Source organism: Pelodiscus sinensis, chromosome 9, assembly GCF_049634645.1.
Source record: "Pelodiscus sinensis isolate JC-2024 chromosome 9, ASM4963464v1, whole genome shotgun sequence".
In the NCBI taxonomy this organism is placed as follows: Eukaryota; Metazoa; Chordata; order Testudines; family Trionychidae; genus Pelodiscus; species Pelodiscus sinensis.
This window is the reverse complement of record NC_134719.1, coordinates 8,324,302-8,351,402: the sequence shown is the minus strand read 5'-3', so window position 1 is coordinate 8,351,402 and position 27,101 is coordinate 8,324,302. Positions and strand designations below refer to the sequence as shown.

The window sequence follows — 27,101 nt, the reverse complement described above, 5'->3', positions numbered from 1 at the left end:
GATCTAGCTTAGTATAGCAGATGCCATAGAAGCAAGGCAGCGCCACAGATGAATGTTGCCTTCAGAGTTAGAGAATTTTCTCCTGTGGTTGTGTGGGAGAAAGATGGAAAGCATCGGGGAGATTCAGCTCTATAGGGTAAAGACAGATATTGTGAATGACAAGTTGTAAAAATGGGAAATGAATGAGGACATTAGGCAATGTTTTATGCCCAGTGGCAAGTGACAAGGCCTTTCTGTGAGCACCAGCAGGGGTTTGTTTGTAGCCATGTAGCCCATCGGCTTGTGAATTGCACTCAAAGGTTATAACAACTCCAAATATGTTTCTTTTAATAATCTCCATGTAATTTATTGTGTAGATTCTTCCACAAAACGTGCAGCACATACAGCATCCTGTTTAGGTGGTTAGATTATTTAGGAACAGAAGTTATAACATCGACAATAAATGCACACAGGTCAGAGACATTTTTAACCAATATCACAGCAATGTGACAGTGAGTGAAAAGTAAACATCAAAGGGGATAAGCAGTTTATGAAAACTTTATTTACCAAGAATGTTGTTTGATTGGGGGCTAAAACCTTTTCCGAAAAGTTAAAATAATCTTAATTAAAGTTAATTTCCTTTATCAATGCTGTTTTGGTGACATTTGCGAATGTGTTCATTTATATTTGATTCCATCTCTTTAGTGCAGTTAAAATGTTTAGAATATTAAAGATAAAGCGTCTAAAATTGCCGATATGCCAAACTACTAACACCTATAACGTGGTATAAAATGTTGACAATAAACTTCAGTCCGACAAGGTGCTGAACATCTTTAGCGCTTGTTGCGGTCAGGGAAGCAGAAAGCGCTCAGCATCCGATGGTAAGTGACTGTGTGGGTCGCAGGAATGCTACCAACCTTAATGTTGTTTAAGATATTCAGGGTAAGTGTGTTTCACGTGCAAGCGATAATATAATGTTATGAAAAGCAAAAGTGTTACCCTCTAAATTCCACTGTATTTCAATATCCACATTTTAGGATACGCAACTTCAATAAAAACGGTTAATTAAAATAAAAAGTTGGTGGGAAGCAAATATTTCTTAAATAACTTCTGCCTTTTCTTCGATTGTGAAGTGGCCAGATAACTGGGATATCTCTGTTGGTATATCAGCCTTATTCTACTCTTTCCTTTGACAACGGTTGTCTGCGGCTTGTTTTGAAACTAGAAAAGTGTTTTGTTCAGTGCACAGAAAACACGAACAACCAAGCTGTTTTAATCTTGGTAATCAAAAAGCCACTTACATTGGTTCTGTTCATCAATTTCAGATGTGTGAGAGATTAAATATAGAGGAAACTAAAAGTATAATCTCAATTTAGAAAGCAAATTATCTAGTTTTAAAAGATCTAATTAGTGTCCAAAAATAGCTATTTCCTAATACTTGTAGGGCCCCATCCTGCTGTCTTTCTAGGCCAAATGTCCATTTAACTTTGCCTGAACCACTGACTACACTCTTTACTGTCCTGTTTTGTCAGAAACAGTGCTTAAAATTGTTAGTCATGATCTTCAGAAAAAATAACAGTAAAACATTTTAAAAACGTAAATATCAGAAACATAAAGCATTTTAGTATACAGCCTTTTCAGTATTAGTGATCTAAAACAAACGAAGGAAGTGTAAAACTATAATCTGCAAGAGATAAGCAAAAGCGATCAACGTATGTCCGTCTTGTGTCTCTTCTAGCGTTTTGGGGATGGCAGGTGCAGGAAATGCTATTGGTGTGATTTTTAAATATATTCACTGTCTACAAAATCTACACCTTTGCAGTTTCACTAGACTTGCACTAGTTACTTAAAAAAAAGAAAAATGTTTCAATAAATGTTATTCAAAACAAGGGCTAGAAGCTCGTAGGTCCAAGTAAGAAGTTGTCCGTGTTTGATTTAATTCATGTCTGCAGCTTCTGCACTTAAACTGCTGCTTTCCATTAGTTTAACTATATCGTTCTTCTTGTACAGCTTGGCCAAGTCGTAGGCAGTGTAACCCTCCTTGTTCTTATGGTCCACCTTGCTTACTTTGTGCTTAATAAGGAATTCCACTACTGGGAGGTGGCCTTCTTCAGCTGCCAAGTGCAACGGCAGGTTTCCCTCATTATCCTCAATGTTAACATCAGCGTTAAACTCCAGTAAAGTCTGCACCGTGTCCAGGAAACCCGCTCTGGCTGCATCATGAATTACAGCGAACCCAGTACTGTCTTTCAGATCAGGATTAGCACCTGCATTTAGCAACTTCCTGGCAATTTCAGGATTCCCAAGTTTCATTACCTAAAGAGGAAAAGATAAGAGTTTAATCCTGTAAATAATTTTAGAATTGCTCGTTTCACTCACTTTAGAATCTTAATTTTTATATTTGAGCTTTCTTCCAGAGGGAGACCTATTTTATCTATGCAGAGGAAGCCCGTTAGAAAATTAATGTGAGGGGAAGCGTAACTTTCTAATTTCTGCACTAACCACAGTAAATTTACGATTAGCTGTATTGTTCCAGTGAGAAATATCTTCTTGAACTACAGAAGATTAATGTCAAAATTAGCTAGTATGGAATATTGAGGTTATCTTGCTTTTTATAATACTGCCTTTTCATCTCAGTCTTTTCATTGCTAAAAACTATATATAGGTCGGCTTCACTTACCATGAATATCTAGAAAATTTCATTTACCTCTTTAAACCCGTTAAGTGTAAGATGGATGACTTTCTGAGGCTCTGATATTGTATACTTTCAATAACACGAAATGGGATAAACTCTTCAATGGAAGTGTTTAAATTGTCTGTTTCTTGTCAATAAGTGTCAGTATGATCGTATAATGTGCCGCACTTCTCTCTGCAGAAAATAATCCTTTCAGGTTTTCTGCAAGAGCTATGGTTCATTGTGTGCTGCCCAAAATGGAGAACTTAAGAGCAACGACTTAAAGTTCACCTAAATTATTGTAAAAAGAAAGATTTATCTCATAGCTTCATAATTTTAGTCTAATCTGTGAATGTGTGCTGTTAAAAATAACCCATGGTAGAAAAGAGCGATCAGTGTTCCTAATGATTCTTTTTGTTAAGTAAAACTTTATTTCTTTATCATTAACCTATTATAAGTGAGCACATGGGCATCTCTGATTAGGAGTTTGAGTGGCTTGGCCCGACCCCAAAATTCGCCAGAACTTCTGTCCCTTAGCCTTTAAAATAATGAAACAAGATAGTTCTTAATTTCCGACGTTGCAGGCTGTGTAAGACTTTGCATTCAACTGCTCTAGCAAGGAGACAATTTTATTAACAACCTCGATAAGGGAAAAATACTGCCTTTACTTCTTTAGAACATTTTTAACCAATATCTTGAAAATCTTGCTGTCTTTCACTAGCACCAGCTGATATCTTGAAAATCTTGCAAAGAGCTTTTTATTATTAGCATAAACAAGGATTACAGTTGCACTAAAGTAAACACAAATTACAAATTCTACGAGGCATTTGTTGAAAATGTGTTGTTACTGAAAACAAATGTGAATTAGGTTTTGTGGGGAAAGGCACATATACATCCCCTATATTATAATATGTGTAACAGTACTGAATCTACAAATCGGATTGGGGAAAGGTTATCTGGGATAAGTGATAACTGAATGTTTCCTACATATTACCTGCATTCCTTTCAACTAGAGAGTATAAAAGGTACAGCTATACTTCTGGAAAATAAGCGAAGGCATCGTCCTCCTTTCTTCCTTTTTTCAGATACCTTAAACGTATCTGCAATTCTTTTGGGGAGCCCATCCTCGATTCCTTGCTCACTCGAAAACTTCAGAGTGAGTTTTGAGTAAGCAAAGATGACAGGATATGGCACTGAAAGGCAGCACTTGAAGCCGAAAAAATGAAATAAATGTATATATTATATAAAGGTAATGCTAGGCCGATTTAGGCTAGAACTGTCTCTTCAAATATCAATTATTTTGTAATTTGGGGGCGGCAGGGGGTAATGGGGTAAGACATAAGATCTTTAGAACAAATCTGAAGGAGGTCAAACTGGAAACTCAATATCTAAGGCCTGCATGAGTACTCAAAGTCAAAAAGAAAATGAAGAGGATATATTTATAAAAGTAGCTGTTTACATTAGCATATTGGTATAATAAAATACAATTTCACTTTCATCCGGTTCAGTACCGAGTGAACAATATTAGAGAATGTTGACTGAAAATATTCTTGAGCTCTGTCACCTACCCACAGCATGTTTCAGGTTTATACATACTGAAAATAAGTAGCTAGCCAACTCTGTTTTGATTTGTGCTATGGTTAATCAAATCGGTTATGATTAAGCTGCAATTTAAGTGACTATCTTATGTTTAAGATAGCTGAAAATGTATGTCACTGTGTAGAATATTTCCCAATGTAAGTCCGTTATTTTGAAGCCTTACATTTACTTCAGTGCAACTGTATTTTTCAGCCTCATTTTAAAGATAAAATATTGGCTAAACATTTCCTGATTTCCTAACAGAAGTTAGTTTGTCTCCGTTTTTTATATAAGCTCTTTCATTCTCTAATAAGGTGTCTGCGCGTCTCACAAGTCCCACACCTATGTGACAATAGTAATAGCAATAATATTGCAAGGATAATCGCATAGTTCTTGAGCTTCAGTGAAACAGAAAAATAAGAATTATTATTGTGTTCATACAAGAATTTCCTCTTTTCCAGAGTTTAATTTTGATTTTAAGCCAAAAACGCAGTAAAAATCTGGATTTCAGTCTCAAATAATACAGTGTCTGAAAGGAACATTTCAGCAGTTCGCATTTTAAAACAAAAACACGTTTTTAAAACTGTGAACTTAACCCCCCCCCCAATTACTCTAATTTCACATTTCCCTACATTACACTGTACATTGTAAATTGCCACAGAATTTCAGCTCAGGGAACAACTGCTTGTTTCACGTTTTCGTCTGTATTGTAACATTTTCACCATCATTATGATGCTCTTAAATAAAGAAAACTTTACTCAATTTCAGTATTTCGCAGTTGGATGTGTTCCAACTACTGCCTGTACATCTAAATATTGACCATTAAGCCAAACAATCTTATAGCCTCAGAAATGAAATATTTTGAGTCCATCCACTAGGGTCCTGATTGACAATACTATCTTTATTGAGCCTTAATTATGAATGGCTCGGCAAGTGATTCAAACTGAAGTCTAACTCATTCGTCCAGTTGCTAATGTACATCTAAAGGTACGGAGTGCCCGTGCAGCATGTTTCCAAATGCAGAAAGGTCATTCGTCAAAAACATCGTATAAAGGAAAAGCACCATTCACTCCAGAATAAATAATCGCGAACATTAATGGTTTAAAAACACTCCGTATAAAAATACAACACAACACCTCGAGTAATAAGACCTATGTGTTTACAAATCGTCTCTGAAACAGGGCTCAGCTAGGATGTTTTCTTTTCATATCATCCACCTTTTCCTTGCCTTCCTTCCCCTTCCCTCAATATTAAAATTGGATTAAACTGGCAGCCTATTTGATATTGAGGATGATCCCCGTTTAAAAATAATGGTTTTGGCCAGTTTTATTACAAGTACGTCATTTTAGGGAGTTGGAGCCACTAAAGTTATAAAATATGGCAACCAACTAGGTTAAAAAATACAGAAATTCTGTACACCAGCCTAGTTAGAATCGGGCTTTCTGTAACGCGGGTCACGGAGGTAGCAGTGATGAAATATTTCTCTCTCTCTCTCTCTCTCTCTCTCTCTCTCTCTGGATACCAACCTGCAGCGCAGTCCTCCCAAATCCATTTTGGGCATTGACGTTTACAATCTTTTGCAACAAATTAGTAAGTTGCACTAGGTCCCCCTTTGCAGATGCGGACGTCAAATCGTTCACCAAAGGCTCGGCCATTCTTTAGGGTGACTGACGATCGAAAATAGGTGAGTTTGGGGGAGTTTTTAACCAGGCATGGCATCGGAGACTGACAGAAGTACTGGGATGGTTAATCTTCGGGAGTAGACCTTGTAGTAAATACTCGTAAAAAACTGTTTGCCAAGAGCCCGCCCCTAAATTCACACGTGATTATTCAGCAAAAGTGCAGTTCCACTCGAAAGAATATTTCTTTGCTTCTACATGCAGAGCAACTCATACCGAGGACTTTGGCCACGTTAAAGGGGAAATATATTAATATTATAGAATATATTATATATGTTATAGGTAACATATATACACATACCTAGGAGACTGACTCACGCTAAAGAAGAAAACAACCCACCCTTATTCAAGTCGAGATTTGAGAATTCAGCAGGAACAACTTCGCAGAGAAATCTCCTGGAGCCGTATGGTTGCTTGGGGTCACCCCCTTCACTGCAGCCAGCTGCGTTTATTTCAAGCCAAGTACGAGGGGGCGAAAAGCCCCGGGAAGAGACAGCAGGAGGCAGATCCGCCGCACAGTTCACGCACTAGCTGCCTTGGCTCAGGAGAAAGCGTCCGCGGTCTCCAGCTGCCGCCGCCCTAGGCGCAGACTCAGCGGCCCCCAGCAATGGTTGCCCGGTGCAATCGGAAGGGCACCGGGCCCGCAGACGGCGCCCTCCCTGCGGCCGTGAGAGGGCGGCTGCATGCCTGTGCCAGCGCCTCACGGGAAGGCGGAGAAGCCCAGCGGCGGCGCGTGCTCCATCCAGCCGGCCGGGGGACACGGCGGCGTCCCGGCTGCAAGCCACGGGGCGAGCCCTTCCCGCCTCCGCCGCGCCTCGGCCCCGGGGCTCCGCTGGCTCTGGCGATCGCGGCGTCCCTCGTTCGCTTTGCTGGGCTCGCGGGCGGCGCTGCTCCGGCCCGGGGCGAGCTGACACAGACCGGGAAGCGCAGGTCCGGCTGCGCCGCCTCCCCAGCCCTGCAAAGCCGCCGCCTCAGTGACAGCCGCGACCCGGCTCCGCCAAAGCCAGCTGCACTTGCCGGGCGGAGAGGGGGGGGGCTGGCGCCCCCGGACCCCAGCCCGCTTCTGCCTCTCGCCTCCTCCGGCTGCTTTTCACCTCATCAGCTTTTTTTGAAAAGGGGGAAAATTTGAGCGCTTTTTGAGTTGAAATACCCGCCCACATTTTAACGGCAGAGATTTAAGGAGGCCCGGCGGAGTTGCCCAGCGAGCAGGAAGGCCTGCGTCGGCGCGCACCCTCCGCCCCTTCGGCTTGGCACAGCGCGCAGGCCCCGGCGGCCCGCGGAGCGCCAGTTTGCACACTCGGCCCCTGGTGTCTCGCCCGGCGTCCACCAGCGCCCGGGAGCAGCACTCCCACCCCCTCCGCGCCCCGGCTGGCGCTGTGAGAGGCCGCTGGCGAGGCCTAGCGAGGAGCTGTCCCTTGACACCGCGGCAGGGCCAAGCCGTCGCCCGCGGGCTGGTGGGGATGACTCTGCGGGCGCGCTGGTGCCGCCCGCCTGCCGCAGAAATATCACCAGGCGACAGTCGTGCAACGCGCTCGAGCGGGGCTGGTAGGAACTAGTTCAGGACCGAGGTGCGTGTCCATGAGCAGCCTGCTAGTGGGCATCCTTAGCCGCCACCTGCCTCCGCAGGCCATAGCAAGGTAACAGGAGCCCGATCCTTTTTCTCAGGGAAGCAAACGTAAGACGCGCCACTGAAGTCAGCGCGAACAGCGTCGGGCCAGCCGAGGGCCACTGTCATCCCGCAAGGAGGCGTTTTCCAGGTCTCCTCACTAGGGCTTGCTCCCTAAAGACAAGGTCATGGCTAAAAGGGCCAATGTCAAGGTATTCTAACTGTGAACTGCGATAACCCAGGGCCGAAACCTTGGCTTGGCTTGTCTCTAGCATCCTGGAACACCTGAAAAGTGCCAGGTTAAGTGAAAAGTACCAGGGCTCTAATGCAAGAAATGAGGGATCCTCTTGTATATCAAAGCAGAAAGAAGTTGCGATGAGAGGGCGTGAGGACTTTATGTGCCGGAGGTGGCGAAAATCAGTCGAATTGCAGACGGTTTTGAATCCTGAATTGCTCTACATTTCCGTGAGCCTTAAAGCTTCAGTTCCACGAAAGTATCCTGCAGTTTCAGGACTCCCACTAAGCATAAAGTACACCTGATATGTTCCTTTGATAAATACTGTGTCGCTCTACTGTCCATGCACAAGCAAAATGTTCCTTTTCATGAAAACGTACATACATTGACTGGCTAACTCAGAGAGATGCCATTGAATGGATCTGTTTAAAAACAACACCAGATAATCAAAGACGCCGGTCCTGCCCTCCAGACTAGGCAAAACTCCCATTGACAACAGTGCAAGTTTTGTGTGCGGAGACAGTGCAAATTCAGGGCCTGATTTAAGATGCCTAATGCTAGACATATCATTTGTTTTTAAACGGACATGCCCATCTGAAAGTTACAAAGCAGAAGTACTGCTTAGACATCTCCGTCTCGTGGCAAAGTTCACTGCCACATTTTCCTATTTTGAATTTTTTTCTTTTCTCTATTGTTTTCTGAAAAACTGATACAAGCAACGGGAAACTGATGAACGGGCAGATACACAGTGAATAGCACAGGAAAGAATGAAACTATTGTCTACTTGTTATCACATGCACAGCAAATAAGATGAAAAAAGAGCACATGTTTTTAAAATTCTGTTATAATAAACCTAAGTGTTATAAATTATAAGAGTAACAATTTTCTAGGCAGAAGTGTGTTTTTTAACTCCCTTCAAAGTTAATTCTAGAAATAAATATTTTCAATAATACAGGCTTTCTGAAAACAGGCATTTAATATACAATGTTATTTAGACTACTTTGTTTCACTAAGTAGTTTGTAAATACATTCTGCGCTGACTTACTCCTAGTTCAAGACTGTTAACTTTAATTGAATCATACGTAGGTTAAGTCATTGCAGAATTCGACCCCAAAATGTTATATTCTCTCACTACTTTTTGTAAATGACTCTTAAGAAGAATAATCCTTCTTTCAGATACCAGAAGATAAAATGGTTTACTCTGAGACACGGAAGGCCTCCCTTTCTCCCGCCCCCCATCTTTATATTGACCAGGCAAAAAAAGTAGCATCATCCCACCTGCTGCCTTTTAGGTCCTTTAAAATGTTTGTGGAAAGGAGCGTGTTGTTTTTAATTAATTACTGCTAACAATGCTAAAGAGACATTTTATAAAACAATATACTACACAAACATAAAAACGCCCTCTGCCGATATACAGTAATCATCGAACACCGCATGGAGCACTGCAATCGCTTACCCACCTGATTTCCCTATCTTCCCAGGACCTTTTCTAATGTATCCAGTATGTGTAGGAAACCCCAGTTTGGGGCTTATTGAAGAGTTCTGAGTAGTAAGGGGAATAAACGAAGCTATATTATTGTAATCTGGGCTTCAAGTGACATAATTTAGGTTTCGCATTTTCATCTGTTCTTCTCATTTTGGCCCGATCCTGCTCTTTATTTCATGTAAGATGGATACTTTTCGCTTCAAATACTGCTCCCTAAGCACTAAGGTAACTAACTTTTGACTACAGCTGATGGCCGTGAGTAATATTGCAGCGCTATTTCCTAAACTACAGTTTTAAATTACTACAGAAAATAGTTGGCTTTAGTCCAATGTATAAAACTTGCCTTTCAGCCTTTATTATAATTATTCTGTGGTACTATGTGGGTAGATTGGTTTGCAGTTGAGTATATATTGTCTCTGGTATTGAACCACATAGTATCTATAGTACAGAGTTATCTGTAATGCCAAGCAGTGGAAAAGAGATAATGTGTCAGTAGTAGGTATGTCATCTATTAATTCTGTAAAGTTAAACTAGAATTATTAAACCAGCCACGTGTAATATATCTCTAAAACCTGCCACCAGCAATTGAAACAGGAGCAGGACGAAGTAAAATACCGTGTCTGAATGGTATATTTTTCTTTCCATCACAAGTAGGGCTTTGATATTGTCATAGTTCATCTTGAAATTCTGAAACTATTGTCTAGTCATATGAAACAAAACAAATGCATCATAAAGATCACCGTTCTTATTAGTACCTAGCAATGTGCCTTAATAATTCTATGTCCTGCTATCTTACTGCTTTCTTGTGGGCAAATGGTCTAACCTCCAGGCAGATTCAGTAAAACGTTTCCATATTCTTCTGCAGCTTGTAACTTGCGTGTGTAATGGGTATTTAACCTCTTTTTCTTTAATGGCTTCCACTGCGGCTTGTTCTTTTCCTGTTTTCCCCTCCCCTCTCCCTTTGAGTATCAATCCTACCATTATTTTTCTGATGATCAGCAGGAAGCATATATATTCTGATTAGGCTTGTATATATCGTCTTACAAACGGGAAAATAAGATATAGGGATCTTAAAATAGAAAAGAATATAGTAATGTAGATCTTGCCCATCGTGTAATTTTAGGAAGGCTGCGACTGAGTCTGTGATGGATGGCAGCGAAGTGACTAGAAATGATATAAGGCGTGAACAACCCCCCCCCCCATTGGATTAATTAGCCAGTTAAAGAGTCAAATTGTGCATATATAGCCAGAGGAGAGATGGAAAACATTTGGGGACATATATTTAAAAACAACAAACAACGCTGAAAACTAGGACTTGTATAAGTGTTATAAAACAAGTTTAGTGATATGTAATGTCCCTGAGACCTAAAGTATTGTTCTGGGAATCCTAAGAGTAAGGGCTATTATGCATATTAACAGCGGTTGGGTCACAAACCTAAGTCAAATTTGTTGTTTCCCATATGAGAGGAGTTACTAGGACTGATAAATGAATCTTGCATATCTATCCATTCCTTGTCTTTTTTTCTTATTAAAAGGAAGTCACTGTCCAGTTTATAGAAAATCATGTATCATCTAAGGAAATGATTATTTAAGGAACAATTAATCTGTCTTGGAGCTGCTTCATTGTATTTATGTATGTCAATTAAAGCACCTGTTTTATCTGTATCAATCTGTTTATATATAAATCAACTAGATATTGTAGTACAGAAAGGCAAAATTACCCCAGTGCTGCATTAATTATGACCACATCAGATAGCTAAAACACCTTTAGGGGGTGTTCTCTGTGAGAAAAGCATTTATTTGTGGGAGTGTATTTGGAGGAAGAAATGGTGCCTTGCTTAGGCCTCAATCAACAATAATGATTTAATGTTTCATCCTATGACTCATTGAGTAACATAGTAATTCTGGCACACATCCTAAATTTACAACATAAATACACCTAGCTCTTTGTCATGCTAGATGGTGACAAGTAATCCAGGTCAAATTGGTGACCAATGTTTCCTGTAATTTTTTTCATCCATGGGTGGAATAAATTTTATGTGCACCAAGGCATGTGCAGATGTGCACCACCACTAGAAACACATGCTGCAGGCTGTAGGCATTCTGCTAATCAGGTGGATGGCATTTGAACCTCTCCTGGGCATCCACCCAAGTGCTCACTCAGTTTACACGGTACCCTACTGGTGACAGCCAGAAACTACATATAAAGAAATACCCTAATCACCATACTGACGAGATGTTTAAAAAATCAAGTAATATTTGCCATTCATGTAAAACTTTGTCAAAATGTGAAGCAGAATGGATTAAGTTAAAATAAATCAAGATATTAAATCTCATTGAAAAATAAAGCAGCCATTCATCATCAAGGGGAGCTACTTCAAAGGTGACTTTTAATTCTGACATGCATCTGAGGAAGTGGGTCTTTGCCCACGAAAGCTTATGCTCCAACACTTCAGTTAGTCTATAAGATACCACAGGACTCCTTGCCATTTTTTTAATTCTCAAGTGACACAGACTTAGAGAGAAGATGAGCAAAGCAATAGCTTTTATTGGACCCGCTTCTGTTGATGAGACAAGCTTTGGAACTGCACAGAACTTCTCTTCAGATCAGGTCCTCGGAATGTCACAGATAAATACAAGCTCAAGCAGATACTGGCCTATCTGTACCACCTTGTATATAGCTATCACCCCCTGAGTACCTTTCCCAGACTGACAGACAGGAGTGTAGTACTAGAAATTCTCTCATATACAGAAGCCAGTCCAATAAAAGCTGTAATCTAGTCCCCTGATGTACCCCTCCCCCTATTGCATGCTGAGACTTAGGGCTCTAGGGCAGGAGTGGAGGATCTAAGGCCCAGCAGCCAGATGTGGCCCTCTGCTTGCCTGGATGCAACCCCCAACGCTCAGGGCTCCCTGCAGTATTGGGGAGCCCATGCTGCTGCTCCAGCCCCCCTCCATGGTGCTGGAGCACACAGAACCGACTAGCCCGGGCCCGCTAGGCTCTGGTGTGGAGGGGAGCGTCTCTCTCCTTCTCCGCCCGGGGCCAGGGCAGGGCAGGATTTTTGTTTGTGCTTCTCGTTGGTGTGCGGTGTATAGGCAAAAAGTGAAACCTCTCCGTTTTTGTGACCGTCACAGTTTCTGTCATACATACATGACATTTGGTACAACTGCTCAGGAATTGCTACCTTTGCTGGCTGGTTGCAAATTCAGAGAAACTGTGTTTTTTGGTAGAAAAATCTCTCAATTTGCTACCTCCTGGCTAAGGGACTCAGGGGATGCGGGTGTTTTGCCTTGCGCGGGGGCCTTTTGCTCCTGGTCCGGTCGCTGCAGCGGCCCCCGACCCGAACGCGGTCCCGCACTCGCGGCAGCGCGACGTTTCCTCGGGCAAGGCAGCCGCCCGTGACCGCAGGGGAGGCCTAAAGCGGGGCCGGCCCCCCCCCGGCCAGGCTCCACTCGCTGCTCTGGAGCGGGCGACTCCCCGCTTTGTGCGCGGGCCGGCGGGGGGTTTGCCGGGGCTTTCCCCACCAGCGGCCCTGCCGCAGCGCCCGCCCAGCCGGCCCGGCTCGGCGCAGCCTCGGTCCGCGCGCTGCCGGAAAGACGCAGCCCCTCCCCCACTCTCCCGGCTTCTTCTTTTTTTTTTTTTTTTTTTCCGCCTCGCCGGCGCTTGACAGGAGGGTCACGTGGCAGCCGCAAAGCGTCTCTTTGCGACCTCAATGACAGGCAAAATGTGCGACAGACGCTTTGCGAGCCAGGGAGGAAGCAGCGCTGCCTCCTCCTCTCTGTGGCCCGGCAGCGGAGGGCACTGCTCAGAGGGGCCGGCGGCGCCCCCCCCTCTCCCCCCTGCACGCACGCGCCGGGGACCCCCCCCCCCACTCCGCCTTTTTCCGGAGCCAGCCTGAGGAGCAGCCCCAGCAGCGGGGGGATCGGCGCGGCGCTCCCATGAGCGCGTAGCCGCCCATCTGCGGTCCCCAGCAGCAGGCTCCAGGTGCACCGCGCAGGCAAGCGCCGGGGACCCGGCCGGCTGCAATGGCGTCCAACATGGACCGAGAGATGATACTGGCCGATTTTCAGGTGCGTTTCAAACCGCCCCTGCGCCTCTTCCCCTGCCTCCCTCTGCGCCGCCCCTTCTTTGTGCCCGGCCGGGGAGCCGCCGCCCACCCTCCCCGCGCCGGGTCGCGCCTTGGGCCGGGCTTGGAGACTCTGCCCTGCGCCCCGACTCCCCCGCTGCGGGTCCCAAACGCGCCCTCAGCCCTGCTCCCCTCCCCCCGGACCCGCAGGCGAGCGGTAGCCCGGCTCAGGCAAACACCCGGTGGGTACAAAACTCCCCTCTTCTCCCACTGGGTACTGTGGGCAGCCTCTGAGCTCTCAGTGGGCCGCTGGCGGTGCTGGCTGCGTGTCTCCATCCTAAAGTAAACATGAAGCTCCCTGGGAGGAGGATTGCCTTAACGTGGGGTAGCTTCAATGAGTAGGAAGGTGTTGTTTTTTTTTAAAGAATGAAAAATACGTATTTGTACATATTTATATGTGTTCACTTTTTTATTGTATCCCTTTGGTATATATGGTTGTGCCAATTTTCTTCCACGATTTGATCTGAGGAAGTGGGTCTGGCCCAGGAAAGCTCATCACCACTTAAGCATCTTGTTAGTCTTGAAAGTGCTACATAGTCCTGTTTTTTTGTTTCTTGTAGAGAGAGAAACATTCACTGGGAAGGCGTTCACCATACGAGGAAGTTTCAAAAAAATCCCTAGGTTTCTTTCATCTCCATCTCAAAGCCACCCAACTGAAAGTGATATTTAACAGGCTTGTAGGTATTTAGTTAATCAGTTCAGTGAAGTATCTTGGTAGCTTTGTTTTTCTGTATTTCCCCATGAGCACATTAAACAGGCATTTACTTCTCTCCCATCCCCTTTTAAAGGATACAGTAAACTTAAAATAGTTCTGAGGGTGTGCATACGTGTGAAACAACTTGGAAAAGTGTCTGATTCCAGTGTCTTGCATATATTTATTTCATGTGTATTTAAAAAAAATCTTTTCTTTTGCCATGTCTATTTGGTGCATGGGGAGACTTTAAATTAGCTCACAGGATTGCGGCCTAGGTCTTTACCTTTCAATTTCAGACGAGTAGTTCACTAGGAACATAACTTCAAGAAAGGCCTGAAAGTGGGTGACTGGTGTTTATATCTATTATTTTAAACAATTTTATCCCTTTTTAATATTTGTGTGTTTTTATATACACATGCACATATTCATATATACTTTGTGGATTTATATACAATTCATAAAGATGTTTTTAATAAGTTATATTTTATGAACAAATAATTCTTAACAACACTTTACAAATATTCTCCTTTATTGTGATGCCTACAAAAAAAACTTGATAAACTGTAATGTACTGAGAACACTACTTGTTATGCTGACCAATTCTATATCGCTGTTCCCTTGTACTCCTCTGTCAGTCTCTTATCTTTATATTTAGTCCCTGCCCCAAGGAGTTTACAGTCTATCTCTTTGCTCTCTATGTACACAGTGCCTAGCACAATGAGACCCTGATCCTGGGGTAGGACTTCTATTTGCTGTGGTGATTATAATAATAATTAATAGTAAGTTTTATAATTATTTTATTATCTAATATTGTTTATTACTGTTACATGTTGGTACATATTCTGAACAGGGATGTTAAGCAGATATTTTCTTTGTAGAACTTCAACTATGTGACATTGATACTTGTTTATCTACTTTGAAACTTTAATAAACAGCTCTGTAGGCAACCTCTGTTTTTGATATTTGGAATGAACAGTACTGTGTAAGGAATAACAGACCCCTAGTTGTATGTCATTACGCTATAATTCTTTTAAAGGGTTTTTGTAACTCCACATACCACAAGAAATGAGTTTAGGTTCCAGGTCTGCAGTCATATCCATGTAGGCAGAAACTAGCAGAACCCAAGTGATGTTGCTAGAGATTCATACTGCTGCAAGCATCGTGTCTATGAATCCAGTTGTAAGATTGGGTCCTTGATTTGTAAATCTTAGCAGAGTAATAAAATGGAATGCTTAATTAATATATACTTTATAGATTTATTTTAATAATAGCACTTCTTTATTGAAATATCTTAAAGCTGCTAATGAAAGTGTGCTGAGTAACTGCAACGAAGGGTACCTTTATAAATATACAGATAAAGGCAAGAAAGTATTACCTCAGTTTTACAGATGGGGAAACTGAGGCACTAACCAGTTAAGTGGTGCTTCAAATGAACATAATGAGTGAATAGTAATGCTGAGGCTAGATCTCTGGGTAAGCTATGTCTCATAATGCTTAATTATTATTTTTTAATCATCTCTTCTTCCCCGCCCTCTCATTTGTCCTTGTATTTCAGTATCCAGGTACTATGTGTCTTGTCCTCTTTTATTTTTTTTTTCCTGCTTCCTACAGCATGATATTGTTTATATTAGTTAAAGGGACACTGTCAATTGTATGCCTTTTTGACCTGTATATCTTAAATTCTATGAATTGGTGAGGGAGCTTTGTTCTGTATATCTACTGTTGTAGATTTGCTAGTCATTCACCAACAAGTTAATAAAAAAAACAGAACAGAAGGCATTTTTTGGGAGGGAAGCACCTAAATAATCTTTGCTTTATAGACTGAGAATAGTACCACTGAGCTCTATGGGCATGCATGGTAGTACATTTTAAGTATGTACCATGAGTGTTAATTACTGTCATAAATGCAATTCAGATTTTTTTTCGCTCCGTATGTGACTGGAATATGGGCAAACTGCAAAAAGTCAGCACTTGAAATAGGTAGGATAAATTCATTAAAAAGGGAATGGTGTATATATTGCTAAAGAATCTAATATAGAGAATACCTCTAGTTCTTGTGGAAAATGGGAAATACTATCTTCAACTGTCTAATGCAACAGGGCTTTGATCTATGACTGGTTATCTAAAGATCATTTGTGTTACCTTAGCTGTAACTTACAGGCTTAAAAAACAACAAGGAGTCCTGTGACACCTTAGAGACTAACAGATGCATTAGGGCATAAGCCTTCGTGGGTAAAACCACTTTACCCATGAAAGCTTATGCCCTAATAAATCTGTTAGTCTTTAAGGTGCCATAGGACTCCTTGTTGTTTATGCAGTTAGGCTAACATGGCTACCCCTCGGAGACTTTACAGGCTTCAGTCAGAATTGGGATGCCCTGTATAAACACTGAGTAAAAGTTTTTCCCTCTTCTGAGGAGTTTACAGTTTAAGAACTTGTAATCGAATTAAAAAAGAATGTCCTGAATTTTAAAGAACTTGGCTCTCTCGGTGTTCAATATTTTGGTGTAACAACTTTACATGGTCCAAAAAAAAAATCTGCCATTTTGGCCACAAAGATAGTTCCTCTAGGTTTCTATGGGTAGGATGTTGCACATCATTAGAGTGTTCTAAGAAGCAAACATTCTGAACCCCTTGTGGAGCACATATACTAACTCAGTTTGCAAGTAGTTTAGTGAGCAAGCCCCTCCTTGTTGATGATCTCTGAAATGTGGGGTCTAGAAAGAATTGCTCTAAAGGCACACTGGCCATTTTTTAATTTAATTTCAGTTGAAAAGCTCTCACTGACTTTAGTGTAAGTAAGGGTAGGTCTGCACTATAAACTTTTGCTGGCATGACTCTGTCCACCAAGGGCGTGAAGAGTTGTGATCTTTGACCAACATAGCTGTGCCAGCAAAAAGCCCTAAGTAGCCATACTTATGACCAAATGTGTGATCTTGCCTCTGTTGTTTGTTTTGCTTGGAGGAGCTATGAGCATTATGTTTCTAGGGTATATCAGTAAAGTATAGCTGTGTCAGTAAAGCACTGGTAGTGTAGACCAGATCCAGGACTCGGGTGTTGTCTTTTTTAAATATTCCCCTGGAGAATTGTGGGACTTTCTAATTAGTACTAGTATCCTACGTGATCTATTTCCATGGGAGGAAGGCATTGATGGACTTGAGGTTTTTTGTTGTCTCTCTTCTTGACTGAAGTAAAATATGCTGAGAACACTGTTTACTTATAGAATAAGAGGACTTCAGACTGGGATTTATGAAACCCTTGCAAACTATGGCATGCAAAGAAAAGGGAGTCTCTTGATAGTTTACTATATTTTTTTTATTATTCTGTGCTAACTGTCTAGTAGTTACAAATTGATATGGAAGTTTTCTTCCATATGTGGCTTGGTGGTAGGGATCACCTGGTGTAACCTGCGTTCTAAAGAGCTAGAAGTTCTTATACAGAACCAATATGTACTTGAAGTCTTTGTATGCTTTTTCCTGTATATGAAAAGATGTGGTATAACAACTAGTAGAAGTAGGCCTAGTGCAGTTGAGCAAATCTTAAAAGATCCTTTTACCCATGTTAAATAAGTTATTTTGGGAAAGTAGCCTCAACTTATGCAGTATCTAAGCTCTCATCTGTTACTAAAATATATGATATATATATATATTCTAGCCCTTATATTTGCAAAAATAAATTTTCAAAGGTGAATCACGTGTAACCAACACAGCGCTGACCTCCGAAATCTGCAGACACAACAAATCCAGTGCTTCTGTTGGTGTTCATAAACTTTTCTCAAGCTTCAGAATCTTGTCAATTTCATTGCAGCTATTCAGAACCACAAATGGCAGATGTGAAAGTGTTAGGTAAATTTCACTTTGCTGCTGTTGCTGTCTGAGAGAGCTTAAATAAAGGTGGAATAGTAGAAATACACACTCTCCTATGTTAGCAGATAGAAGATTCTTGGATCGAGGCAGATCAATAGAGATCTACAACCTATCCTTGCAGCACCTAGGATATAGTAGGGCATAAGTGTGAAGCATGCAGAGAGAATGCTTTTCCTCTCTACAAGCAGCTGGAAGTGATGGGTATCTTAAAATTTGTTGAAGCAAAATGCAGGACAATGTAGCACTTTAAAGACTAACAAGATGGTTTATTAGATGATGAGCTTTCGTGGGCCAGACCCACTTCCTCAGATCAAATAGTGGAAGAAAATAGTCACAACCATATATACCAAAGGATACAATTAAAAAAAATGAACACATATGAAAAGGACAAATCACATTTCAGAACAGGAGGGGGATGCCTAAAATTTGTTGGGTGCCTATTAGGTGGAAGCTGATATATAAGATAAAAGGTTTGGTTGAATGAATCAAACTGGAATTAGAACCTGCAGTTGCAAGGATGCTAGATACTCAGAAAATCATCTAGATAAACATGATGCTTAGAGTACTAAACCTTTGTTTATGAGTCTTGGTACAATGATGTAAGGACAAATAGTATGTTCACACAATGTAACTAAAATCCAAGTCATTAGTTTCCTGCTGGGTCTGTTAAACCAAAAATACAAACATTCTCATTTTATTTTTATTAGTAAGTCTACACACACTTTCACTCTCAAGCTATCATTGAGAAAGTACATTTGTTTTTGAATGAATGATGTTTTCAGGTTAAAAGAAGGCTAGATGCTGGCTTTTGAATTCTTTCTTTATTAAACAGCTTTCTATGTATTCAGGCAGTGGGCATGATTCTGTTATAACCATGCAAGAATCTGAGGGAGAGGAAAGATGGAAAGAGGTGGCTTTAAGACATTTTGTGCATCTCTTCTGTTCTGACACTGGCCTTTGGTATAAATTGGAGCTCCCTCAGGACTGTTGACGTAAATTTAGATGAAACAGCCTCTTATATCAAATGTAACTCTAGTGTTATATGTTCCAGATATGCTCCCTTCTACTGTACCATGCTGCCTATGCTGGTGTGTGTGGAAAGTATCTCTTAACCACAGCCTTGCAGTAGAAATTTCTCACCAAGAATATTGAATACCTAGTGAAAGTGGTGTCCTTAGCTGTCCTTCCTGAAAGGAACAATGTTCTTTGTTTAATATATTAAAAGGACAAAGGATATCTCAATTCAATTCCAGTTTTTATTACAGACTTTCTATGTAATGTTTGGCAAGTTACCTAATCTTTCTGCAACTCGGTTAAACTGTGAAGTGAGAGTAACACTGCTTTATTCTAAGGGATATTGTGAATATAAATTCATTAACATTTGTGAGCTGCTCAGGTACTAAACAATGAGAGCAATGGAAGTACCTAGGTGCATTTTCTCCAGTGAAGGTACTGAAAACACTGGCCCCATGAATTTTCTCTCTACAATACATCTAGCAGAGTCAAAAAGCTGCTTACCATGCAAGAAGATGTCTTGGAGAGATGACAAATCCAGAGAAGACCTCTTGTCCTTGTGCAGATATTCCTTTTTCAATTCCCACTTTTGCTTTTCTTTTCCATGTTCTTGTGTATCCCCACAAGAGGGAGTTCCTCTAGGTTTCCTGTCACTTTGTTCTTGTAAGGGGTGCGAGACTTCAAGATGCTGGATGAGACGAACCTTCCTCATCAGATTTATGCAATAGAATAAGTGTTCTATGTAAAAAATCATTCCCTGAAATCTCAACCATCTGTATGCAAACCAGAATACTCATATTTTTGATTTCTACAGCAACTGTAATATAGCCTTCTCTCCCACTAACAATACTCAGTACATAGAGCTTTTCATCATTACCCTCAAACGATAATCATTACATTCATCTTATAATATGTTCTATAGCTATCAGTGATAATTATGCAGTCTCAGGATATTCAGAATCTGCAGTATGGTTGAATTAGTAATTGTAGAATCATAACTGCAGATTTTTCCCCCTAATTTTTATGTGCATAAAACTTTCTAGGCACAATATTGCGTGAACATAGTGTTGTGTGTTTCTCTTATCTTACTATGTTGTTTTTCTAGTCACCTGGGGCAAGATATTTAAGATACCAAACTGGGTGGGGTTGCAACTTCTTTGGAGGATAGGGACATAATTCAAAATGACCGTAGCAAGTTAGAGAAATGGTCAGAGGTAAACAGGATGAGGTTTAATAAAGAGAAATGCAAAGTGCTCCACTTAGGAAGGAACAATCAGTTCCATACATACAAGATGGGAAGCGACTGTCTAGGAAGGAGCATGGCGGAAAGGGATCTAGGGGTCATAGTGGACCACAAGTTGAATATGAGCCAACAGTGTGATGCTGTTGCAAAAAAAGCAAATATGATTCTAGGTTGTATCAACAGGTGTGTTGTAAGCAAAACTCGTGAAGTCATTCTGCCGCTCTACTCTGCACTAGTTAGGCCTCAGCTGGAGTACTGTGTCCAGTTCTGGGCGCCACATTTCAAGAAAGATGTGGAGAAATTGGAAAGGGTACAGAGAAGAGCGACAAGAATGATTAAAGGTTTAGAGAACATGACCTATGAAGCCAGGCTTCATGAACTGGGCTTGTTTAGTTTGGAAAAAAGAAGATTAAGGGGGGACATGATAGCGGTTTTCAAATATCTAAAAGGGTGTCACAAGGAGGAAGGAGAAAATTTGTTCCTCTTGGTTTCTGAGGACAGGACAAGGAGTAATGGGCTTAAAGTGCAACAGGGGAGGTTTAGATTGGACATTAGGAAAAAATTCCTAACTGTCAGGGTGGTCAAATCTTGGAATAAATTGCCAAGGGAGGTGGTGGAATCTCCCTCTCTGGAGATATTTAAGAACAGGTTAGATAGACATCTGTCAGGGATGGTGTAGACGGAGCTTGGTCCTGCCTTGAGGGCGGGGGGCTGGACTCGATGACCTCTTGAGGTCCCTTCCAGTCCTATTATTCTATGATTATTCTAAGAGTTTGCTGTGTTAGCCTTCACTTTATTTAGTGTATATGTGTATAAATAGTCTTTTCAAATGATTATTCTCTCCAAAATTCTTCAGTTGCCAGGGCTTACAGTTTAGTACTCTTACAAATGGCCAAAAAACCTCCAGTTTTGTAAGAGGGACAACTTGTATTTCACATTTGTCTGAAAACTTTGCACCTAGTATTGCTACAAGTGACACCTAATATTACTACAACTGAAAGAAATATAGTAAATTCCCTCTCGATTTTTTTTTTCAGATTATTTTGAGCATTTGACAGTTTACTGTTTGCCCTATAAAATCAATTTTTTCCCTCATTGAAAAGATCTTATAAAAATGGTTAGGGAAGTTGGAAAAATCCTTGTACATTTAAAAAAAAGAAGCAAATAAAATGCAGACCATACTATTTAAGCAGCATGCTATCAGAAACCAGACTCTTCATTTAAAAAAAAATCTGTTTACTCCCCTGTTGACAAACTATTTAATGAGGTTTTTATAAGGATTTCAGGGATGATAACACAGACTACTTTTTGACCATGGATGGGGAAAAATGGATTTCTAATTATACAAATAAGAACTAATAGAATTTAAAGAGTATTTATGAGTTTTTAAAAGTTCCAGTGCAAGTTTAGAACTCTGGAAAAGAAAGAAGTGTAACACCCTTAAAGTATTATAATTTATATATGAGTCTCTCTCTTTCCCTGCTTATTATTTCAACTCTACCTTTTACAGCTCTAGTGCTGCTAGGGAGCAGTAACAGTATTGGGACTGACAACTGAACATTTTGGTTTGCCACACAAATGGTTTTGTTGATATTTCACTTGTAGTGTTAATATGCTTTCATAGTCTTTCTTGATATATTGTATGCTTAGTGTTCTTTGGCTTACTTTTTGTGGTTGTCACTGTCTGCTCCCAAAACCTTGCTTTTATTATTTTTTGTTTTTCAAATTTTTCTAAAGGACCAGCATATTTAGATAGATGCTTTCACATTCAGCAGAAATCCTGAAGTTCCTGGTCTTCAGAGCATATTTAGTTAGATTTAAATGTAACTCTTCTGATATTTAGACAGGATATGAATTGAAAGACAGAACCAGAAGAATAACAAATGGAAGAAGACGGAGAGTAAGAATGGTGTCCTTTTTAGAAACCTGAGCAGATGGAATGCTAATCTGTTACTATACAGTAACAACTTTGACTGTTTGTGGTGAGGCTGACTACTCTTACCCATGCAAAAGTAGATATTTAATTAAAAAAATTGTCTGACTTCTAGATGAATGAGAATACTACATGGTTTGAGTGCATTGAAGTTGTGGTATGAGAAACCATGCTAATTCTCCGCAGGATCACTAGCTCAGCTTCAGAAAGAAGTGTTTTGGTGGCTTCCTTTTGAAACTCTTCAAGCAAGTTTATTCACACCACAGTAATCATATCCTATCAGATCTGCCAGCACACTCAGGCTACATCTACATGGCAGGCTTCTTGCGCAAGAAGCTTTTTGTGGAAGAGATCTTCCGCAAAAATTTCTTGAGTAAGAGTGCATCCACACTGCAAAAGCGCATTGGAAAAGCGATTTGTGCTTTTGTGCAAGAGAGTGTCCAGACTGCATGGATGCTCTCTCGCAAGAAAGCTCTGATTGCCCTGGTTGCCATTCTGTTAATGGCAGCTGTGCTGCTTTCGATAGGCTGTTTTGCGCAAAAAAGTATTATTCCTCGTAGAAAGAGGAATACCTATACAGGCAGTCCCCGAGTTACGCGGATCCGACTTATGTCGGATCTGCAGTTACGAACGGGGTTTGCTGCCCGTCTCCCTGGTCTGCTGGAGACCAGCAGACCAGGGAGATGGGAAGCAAAGCCTCTGAGGACGCCGGCAGCGGGACAGCCCAGACGCACCGCGACTGTCCCGCTGCCGGTGTGTTCCGTGGCTTTGCTCCCCGTCTCCCTGGTCTGCTGGTCTCCAGCAGACCAGGGAGACGGGCAGCAAACCCCGTTCGTAACTGCAGATCCGACATAAGTCGGATCCGCGTAACTCGGGGAGACCAGCAGACCAGGGAGACGGGGAGCAAAGCGGAGCAAATCCGCGGAGCACGCGGGCAGCAGGACAGCCGCGGCGCGTCTGGGCTGTCCTGCTGCCCCCGTGCTCCGCGGCTTTGCTCCGGACGCCTGTGGTACAGCAGCTGGGGCGCTGCCGGTTGGTCCCGTAGCGCCGCTCTGGGTGCTACTGGACCAACCCGGCAGCACCCCAGCTGCTCTGCCCCAGGCGTCCCCAAGTCAGCTGCTGCTGAAACTGACCAGCGCTGACTACAGGAAGCCCGAGGCAGAGTTGTTCTGCCCCGGGCTTCCTGGAATCAGCCGCTGATCAGTTTCAGCAGCAGCTGACTTGGGGACACCTGGGGTTCTTAAGTTGAATCTGTATGTAAGAACTGGCGTCCAGATTCAGCCTGTTGAAACTGATCAGCGGCTGATTCCAGGAAGCCCGGGGCAGAGTTGCGACTTACATACAGATTCAACTTAAGAACAAACCTACAGTCCCTATCTTGTACGTAACCCGGGGACTGCGTGTACCGCAAAAACCCCTCTGTTCTGACGATTCACTGTAAACTTGCTTGCGCAAAAACACGCTTGAGGTGTGGATGCTCCACGAGTTTTTGCGCAAAACTCTGCAATGTAGACATAGCCTCATGTAGGTATTTGGTGCAGTAAGTCACTGAAACAGAGCTGTCCTACTGTTTTAGAAGTGATAGCGATTGGCATTTGAGGAATAAAGCCTTGTGAATTAACACTGGTTATATTAATAAAATTAGCTTTGTTTCATTCAACAAAGAAATATCATGATGATGTCCATGATACGAGCTAGGTTTACGTTTCCATTGAGCAATAAAGGGGAGAGTTGGTTGGCTAATGGAAGATGCAGTGTAAGTTTGTGTGAAAAGTACTTTGGCAATCATTAGTCATGTAAAAGAACTACACTTACCAAACTTGCTTATTTCTTTTTTGGGGGGAGGGGGCAGGGTATGTAGCCTGCTTCAGGGTATGTTGACGTCCACAATATTTGCTTTGCTTCTAATATTCTCTGTTACTTCTAGGAAGACTGGAAAGGCTATACTCTTGAGAGAGCTGTCCTCAGGTATAAGCACTCATTTCCCATAGGATTGATGCTGAGGAATAGATTGGGGCATTGCCACTAGTCCACCAGGTTTTATGCATGTGGGTATGTAAAATTTACTCATTTGATGTTTGATAATATGAATTAGTCCCTTGTGGGGACTAATTCACTGAGAGACAAATAATTTTTTTTCCCAAGAACAGGTTTCAACTGATCCTCAAGTATTAAACACTTCAACAGGATCTCAATCAAACTCTCTCAAATGGATTCCAAAAATTGTTGATCTCATATTTATTAATACTTAACTAATATAATGGCATGAGTGGAGCAGGAGATAGGGATTTGATACAGGATTAATTTGCTACAGACAGTATTATAATCTCAGTGCATAATAAGCAGTCAGTGCCAATCTTTGCATTCTTAAGCAGTTCATATACTTGCTGGAAAAGCAGCTTGCATGTTCAGTGAACCACCCTTCTAAACAAAAGCTGGTCCCTTTTTTGTAGGGGGAAATATATAGGAAAGTGAAGAAAAAAACACTTCTATAATTGTACAAACCAAAGAGTTGAATCATCACTTGTTGCATAGTGCAGAATCTAACCAGAATTTGCACAAATACCTTTAACTTCAAGTGGACTTCAATACTTTGACTTCAGTAGGTGGTGTCATTCTTAAATGTGGGGATTTTGATGCTTACTTCAATGGGACAAGGATCAAAGCCTTAGTCAAACTATATTTTACTTGTGTGGTCACATCTTAGTGATGGCTGTTACACCACTTCACATATGTCCTATTTTGCATTAACATTAGATTTGGCACCAACCACTGTGGGAAGACAGGATACTGAGCTAGATAGACTATTGGTCTGATTCCATATGGCAATTTTTATGGTCTGGGGAGGAAAAAAGTTTAAATTTGAATTACTTTCTGAGAGCCAATGATGATTACATGTAGGTATGTTACATAATCTGTTGCCTGGTTCATCCTCCCTTTTCCAATATGTAATTGTAGATGACCTATATTAACATTTACGTGAGTTGCATTTCCTGTCTGATTAATTTTACTGTTGGTCATTCTATAAAAAACATGCTTGGGGACAGAGAAATGTTTTGTAAATGTACTTTTAAAACTACAAAATATTTGGTAAATGGAAGGTTGTATGTACGTCTCTCAGTATGTTTGAAGCTTGCAATAACTTATTGAAGGATGAGCAGAATGCACTATGAATAAATTCCAAGGTAAACTATGAATGTTGGAAAGGGGCACCTTTGCTTTTATGGGAAAGAGCTTTTTGAGAGTCTGGTTCATCTAAAGTGCTTTTATCTTCTCTAGTCTCAACTAACATGAGCAGTTTTGTCACCTGCGAATTTTGCCTCCTCACTACTTACTCCTAGCCCCTTTTCTGATGATTAATAAAAAAGACTGATATATCAGTCCTAGCATTAAACCTATTTCTTAGCTAGTTTCTGATCCATGACTACTTTGTATTTCCCATCTTAACTACATTATTTATTTAAACTTTCTAAAGACCTTTTACAGATTACATCAGAAGAGAAACTTAATCACAGAATTTGTAAGGATGCTATTTGCATCATATTGGGAGTGCCCATGGGAACAGCAATATGAGCTTAATACATAGAATAAATGTCTCAGGACTGCAAATCACCTGTCAGATGTCCAGTTATCCTTACAGCTGTGCTATTTAGTGTTTTGTTTTCATTTTGCCAGACATTACTTACTTATATGAAATTTGGTTTTATGATAATAGCTTCCTTGCCTCTAAAGCTTCTCTAGTGTAAAATAAGAACTGGCCAATGAGCTGGCTGGAATTTCATAATAAACTCCTAAGAGAGCCTTGTTTTGTTATTTTTGTAGCTAGTGATACTGCACTAGAATGCCACTAAGGTGGTGACAGTATCTCTCAGTGTGCAGGATTTAAATATGACTGCACCTGGTTGGAGACAAAGCCAACCATGTAGATAACCAGGACTCTGTGTTTCAAGTAATTGGTGCCTTACCCTGCCTAAATTCCTGATAAATAAATAGAAGAACCTGTTATTTTGTGCTGAGCCCTTTCAGGGTGTTGAACAGGGCTAAGTACAGCTGATTATTATTTTTAAATATGTAGTATTAAAAGCTTTCCTGGTCCTTTTTGATTCAACTCAAGTTGTCCATTGCATGAATCTGGTGACTTTTCTTAATATTTGAGTGATACTTATCATTCAGTTTACATTCCATACTTCTGTTTCTTGCCTTTATTGTATAACAGGAGTAATCCCTCTAATCCACAAATTCATCTTTCTGTAGAAGCCCAAGCCTTTCTCTGGTGTTGGCAAGCCATGAACCACCTTTTTAATGGGTGGAACCTTCAAGTGAACCTCAACTTATGACCACCACAAAGTGACAAATGAAAAGCTTAGGAAATATGGATGTAAAATCATGTTTTAATTGGTTAACTAGCTAAATATGAAGGCTGGGATGTTAAATTTTGATGAATCAACTAATTGAGTAGTCTGTAAGGGGTGGAGTGGGGTGGGGCACTCGCTATCCTCGCTGCCCTTTTGCCTTTTAAATGTAGTAAGAGCCACGGGCTCTCTAAAAGGCAGAAGAGCAGCGGGGACTCAAGCAGTCCCTGCTTGCCTGGGGTTCTTTCAAAGGGATAGGTGGAACTTCAGGCAAGTGGGGACTACTTGAGTCCCCGCATGGCCTGCATTCCCTGCACCACCTTTCCCTTTTGAAATGTAGCTTCAGCCTCATAGGGCTCTTGCTACATTTTTTGAGAGGGAGAGGCACAGCAGTCTGACCGGCATGAGCAAGAACTGCTTCAGTTCCCACTTGTCCTGTTCCCCTGCTGTGCCTCTACTTCCTCTGCCTCCCTCACATGGAGACCATGCTGGAAGGGGTGGGGGATGGCTTTTAAGATGGCTCCCCCCATGCTGCCTTTCTCTGATGGAGTATATGCTTATTGGGTAGTCTGCTAGTTACTTACTTCCCTACTCTAGCTCAGCTCGAGCGGCCTCTGCCTACATCCCGTCCCTTGG

At 41.5% G+C, this 27,101-nt stretch overlaps 2 protein-coding genes across 5 annotated transcripts in view; one reads left to right on the top strand and one right to left on the bottom strand.

Annotated features, from left to right (window-relative positions):
* Positions 1 to 320: 320 nt before the first annotated feature.
* On the bottom strand, positions 321 to 7,579 carry CDKN2C (cyclin dependent kinase inhibitor 2C). Of its 2 annotated transcripts, none has more exons than XM_006126426.4 (2): positions 5,758 to 6,187; positions 321 to 2,295 (listed from the first exon to the last, which is right to left on the bottom strand). In XM_006126426.4, exons 1-2 carry the CDS (start codon positions 5,884 to 5,886, stop codon positions 1,915 to 1,917), a joined length of 510 nt encoding a protein of 169 aa, XP_006126488.1. In that variant the 5' UTR covers positions 5,887 to 6,187; the 3' UTR covers positions 321 to 1,914. The 2 variants fall into 2 exon arrangements, 1 of the variants encoding a protein (XP_006126488.1); XR_012905847.1 differs by lacking the exon at positions 5,758 to 6,187 and adding an exon at positions 6,251 to 7,579 and having other exon boundaries at positions 2,156 to 2,295.
* Positions 7,580 to 12,967: 5,388 nt separating this feature from the next.
* Positions 12,968 to 27,101, top strand: part of FAF1 (Fas associated factor 1) — a 303,972-nt gene continuing 289,838 nt past the window's right edge. The window contains exon 1 of one of the 3 annotated variants that reach the window (XM_075935955.1): positions 12,968 to 13,308. In XM_075935955.1, the coding sequence (XP_075792070.1) occupies positions 13,264 to 13,308 (45 nt within the window). In that variant the 5' untranslated portion in view covers positions 12,968 to 13,263. Of the gene's footprint in view, positions 13,309 to 24,144; positions 24,166 to 27,101 lie in introns of those variants that run through there. The other 2 variants (XM_075935954.1, XM_006126427.4) reach the window with 2 other exon arrangements.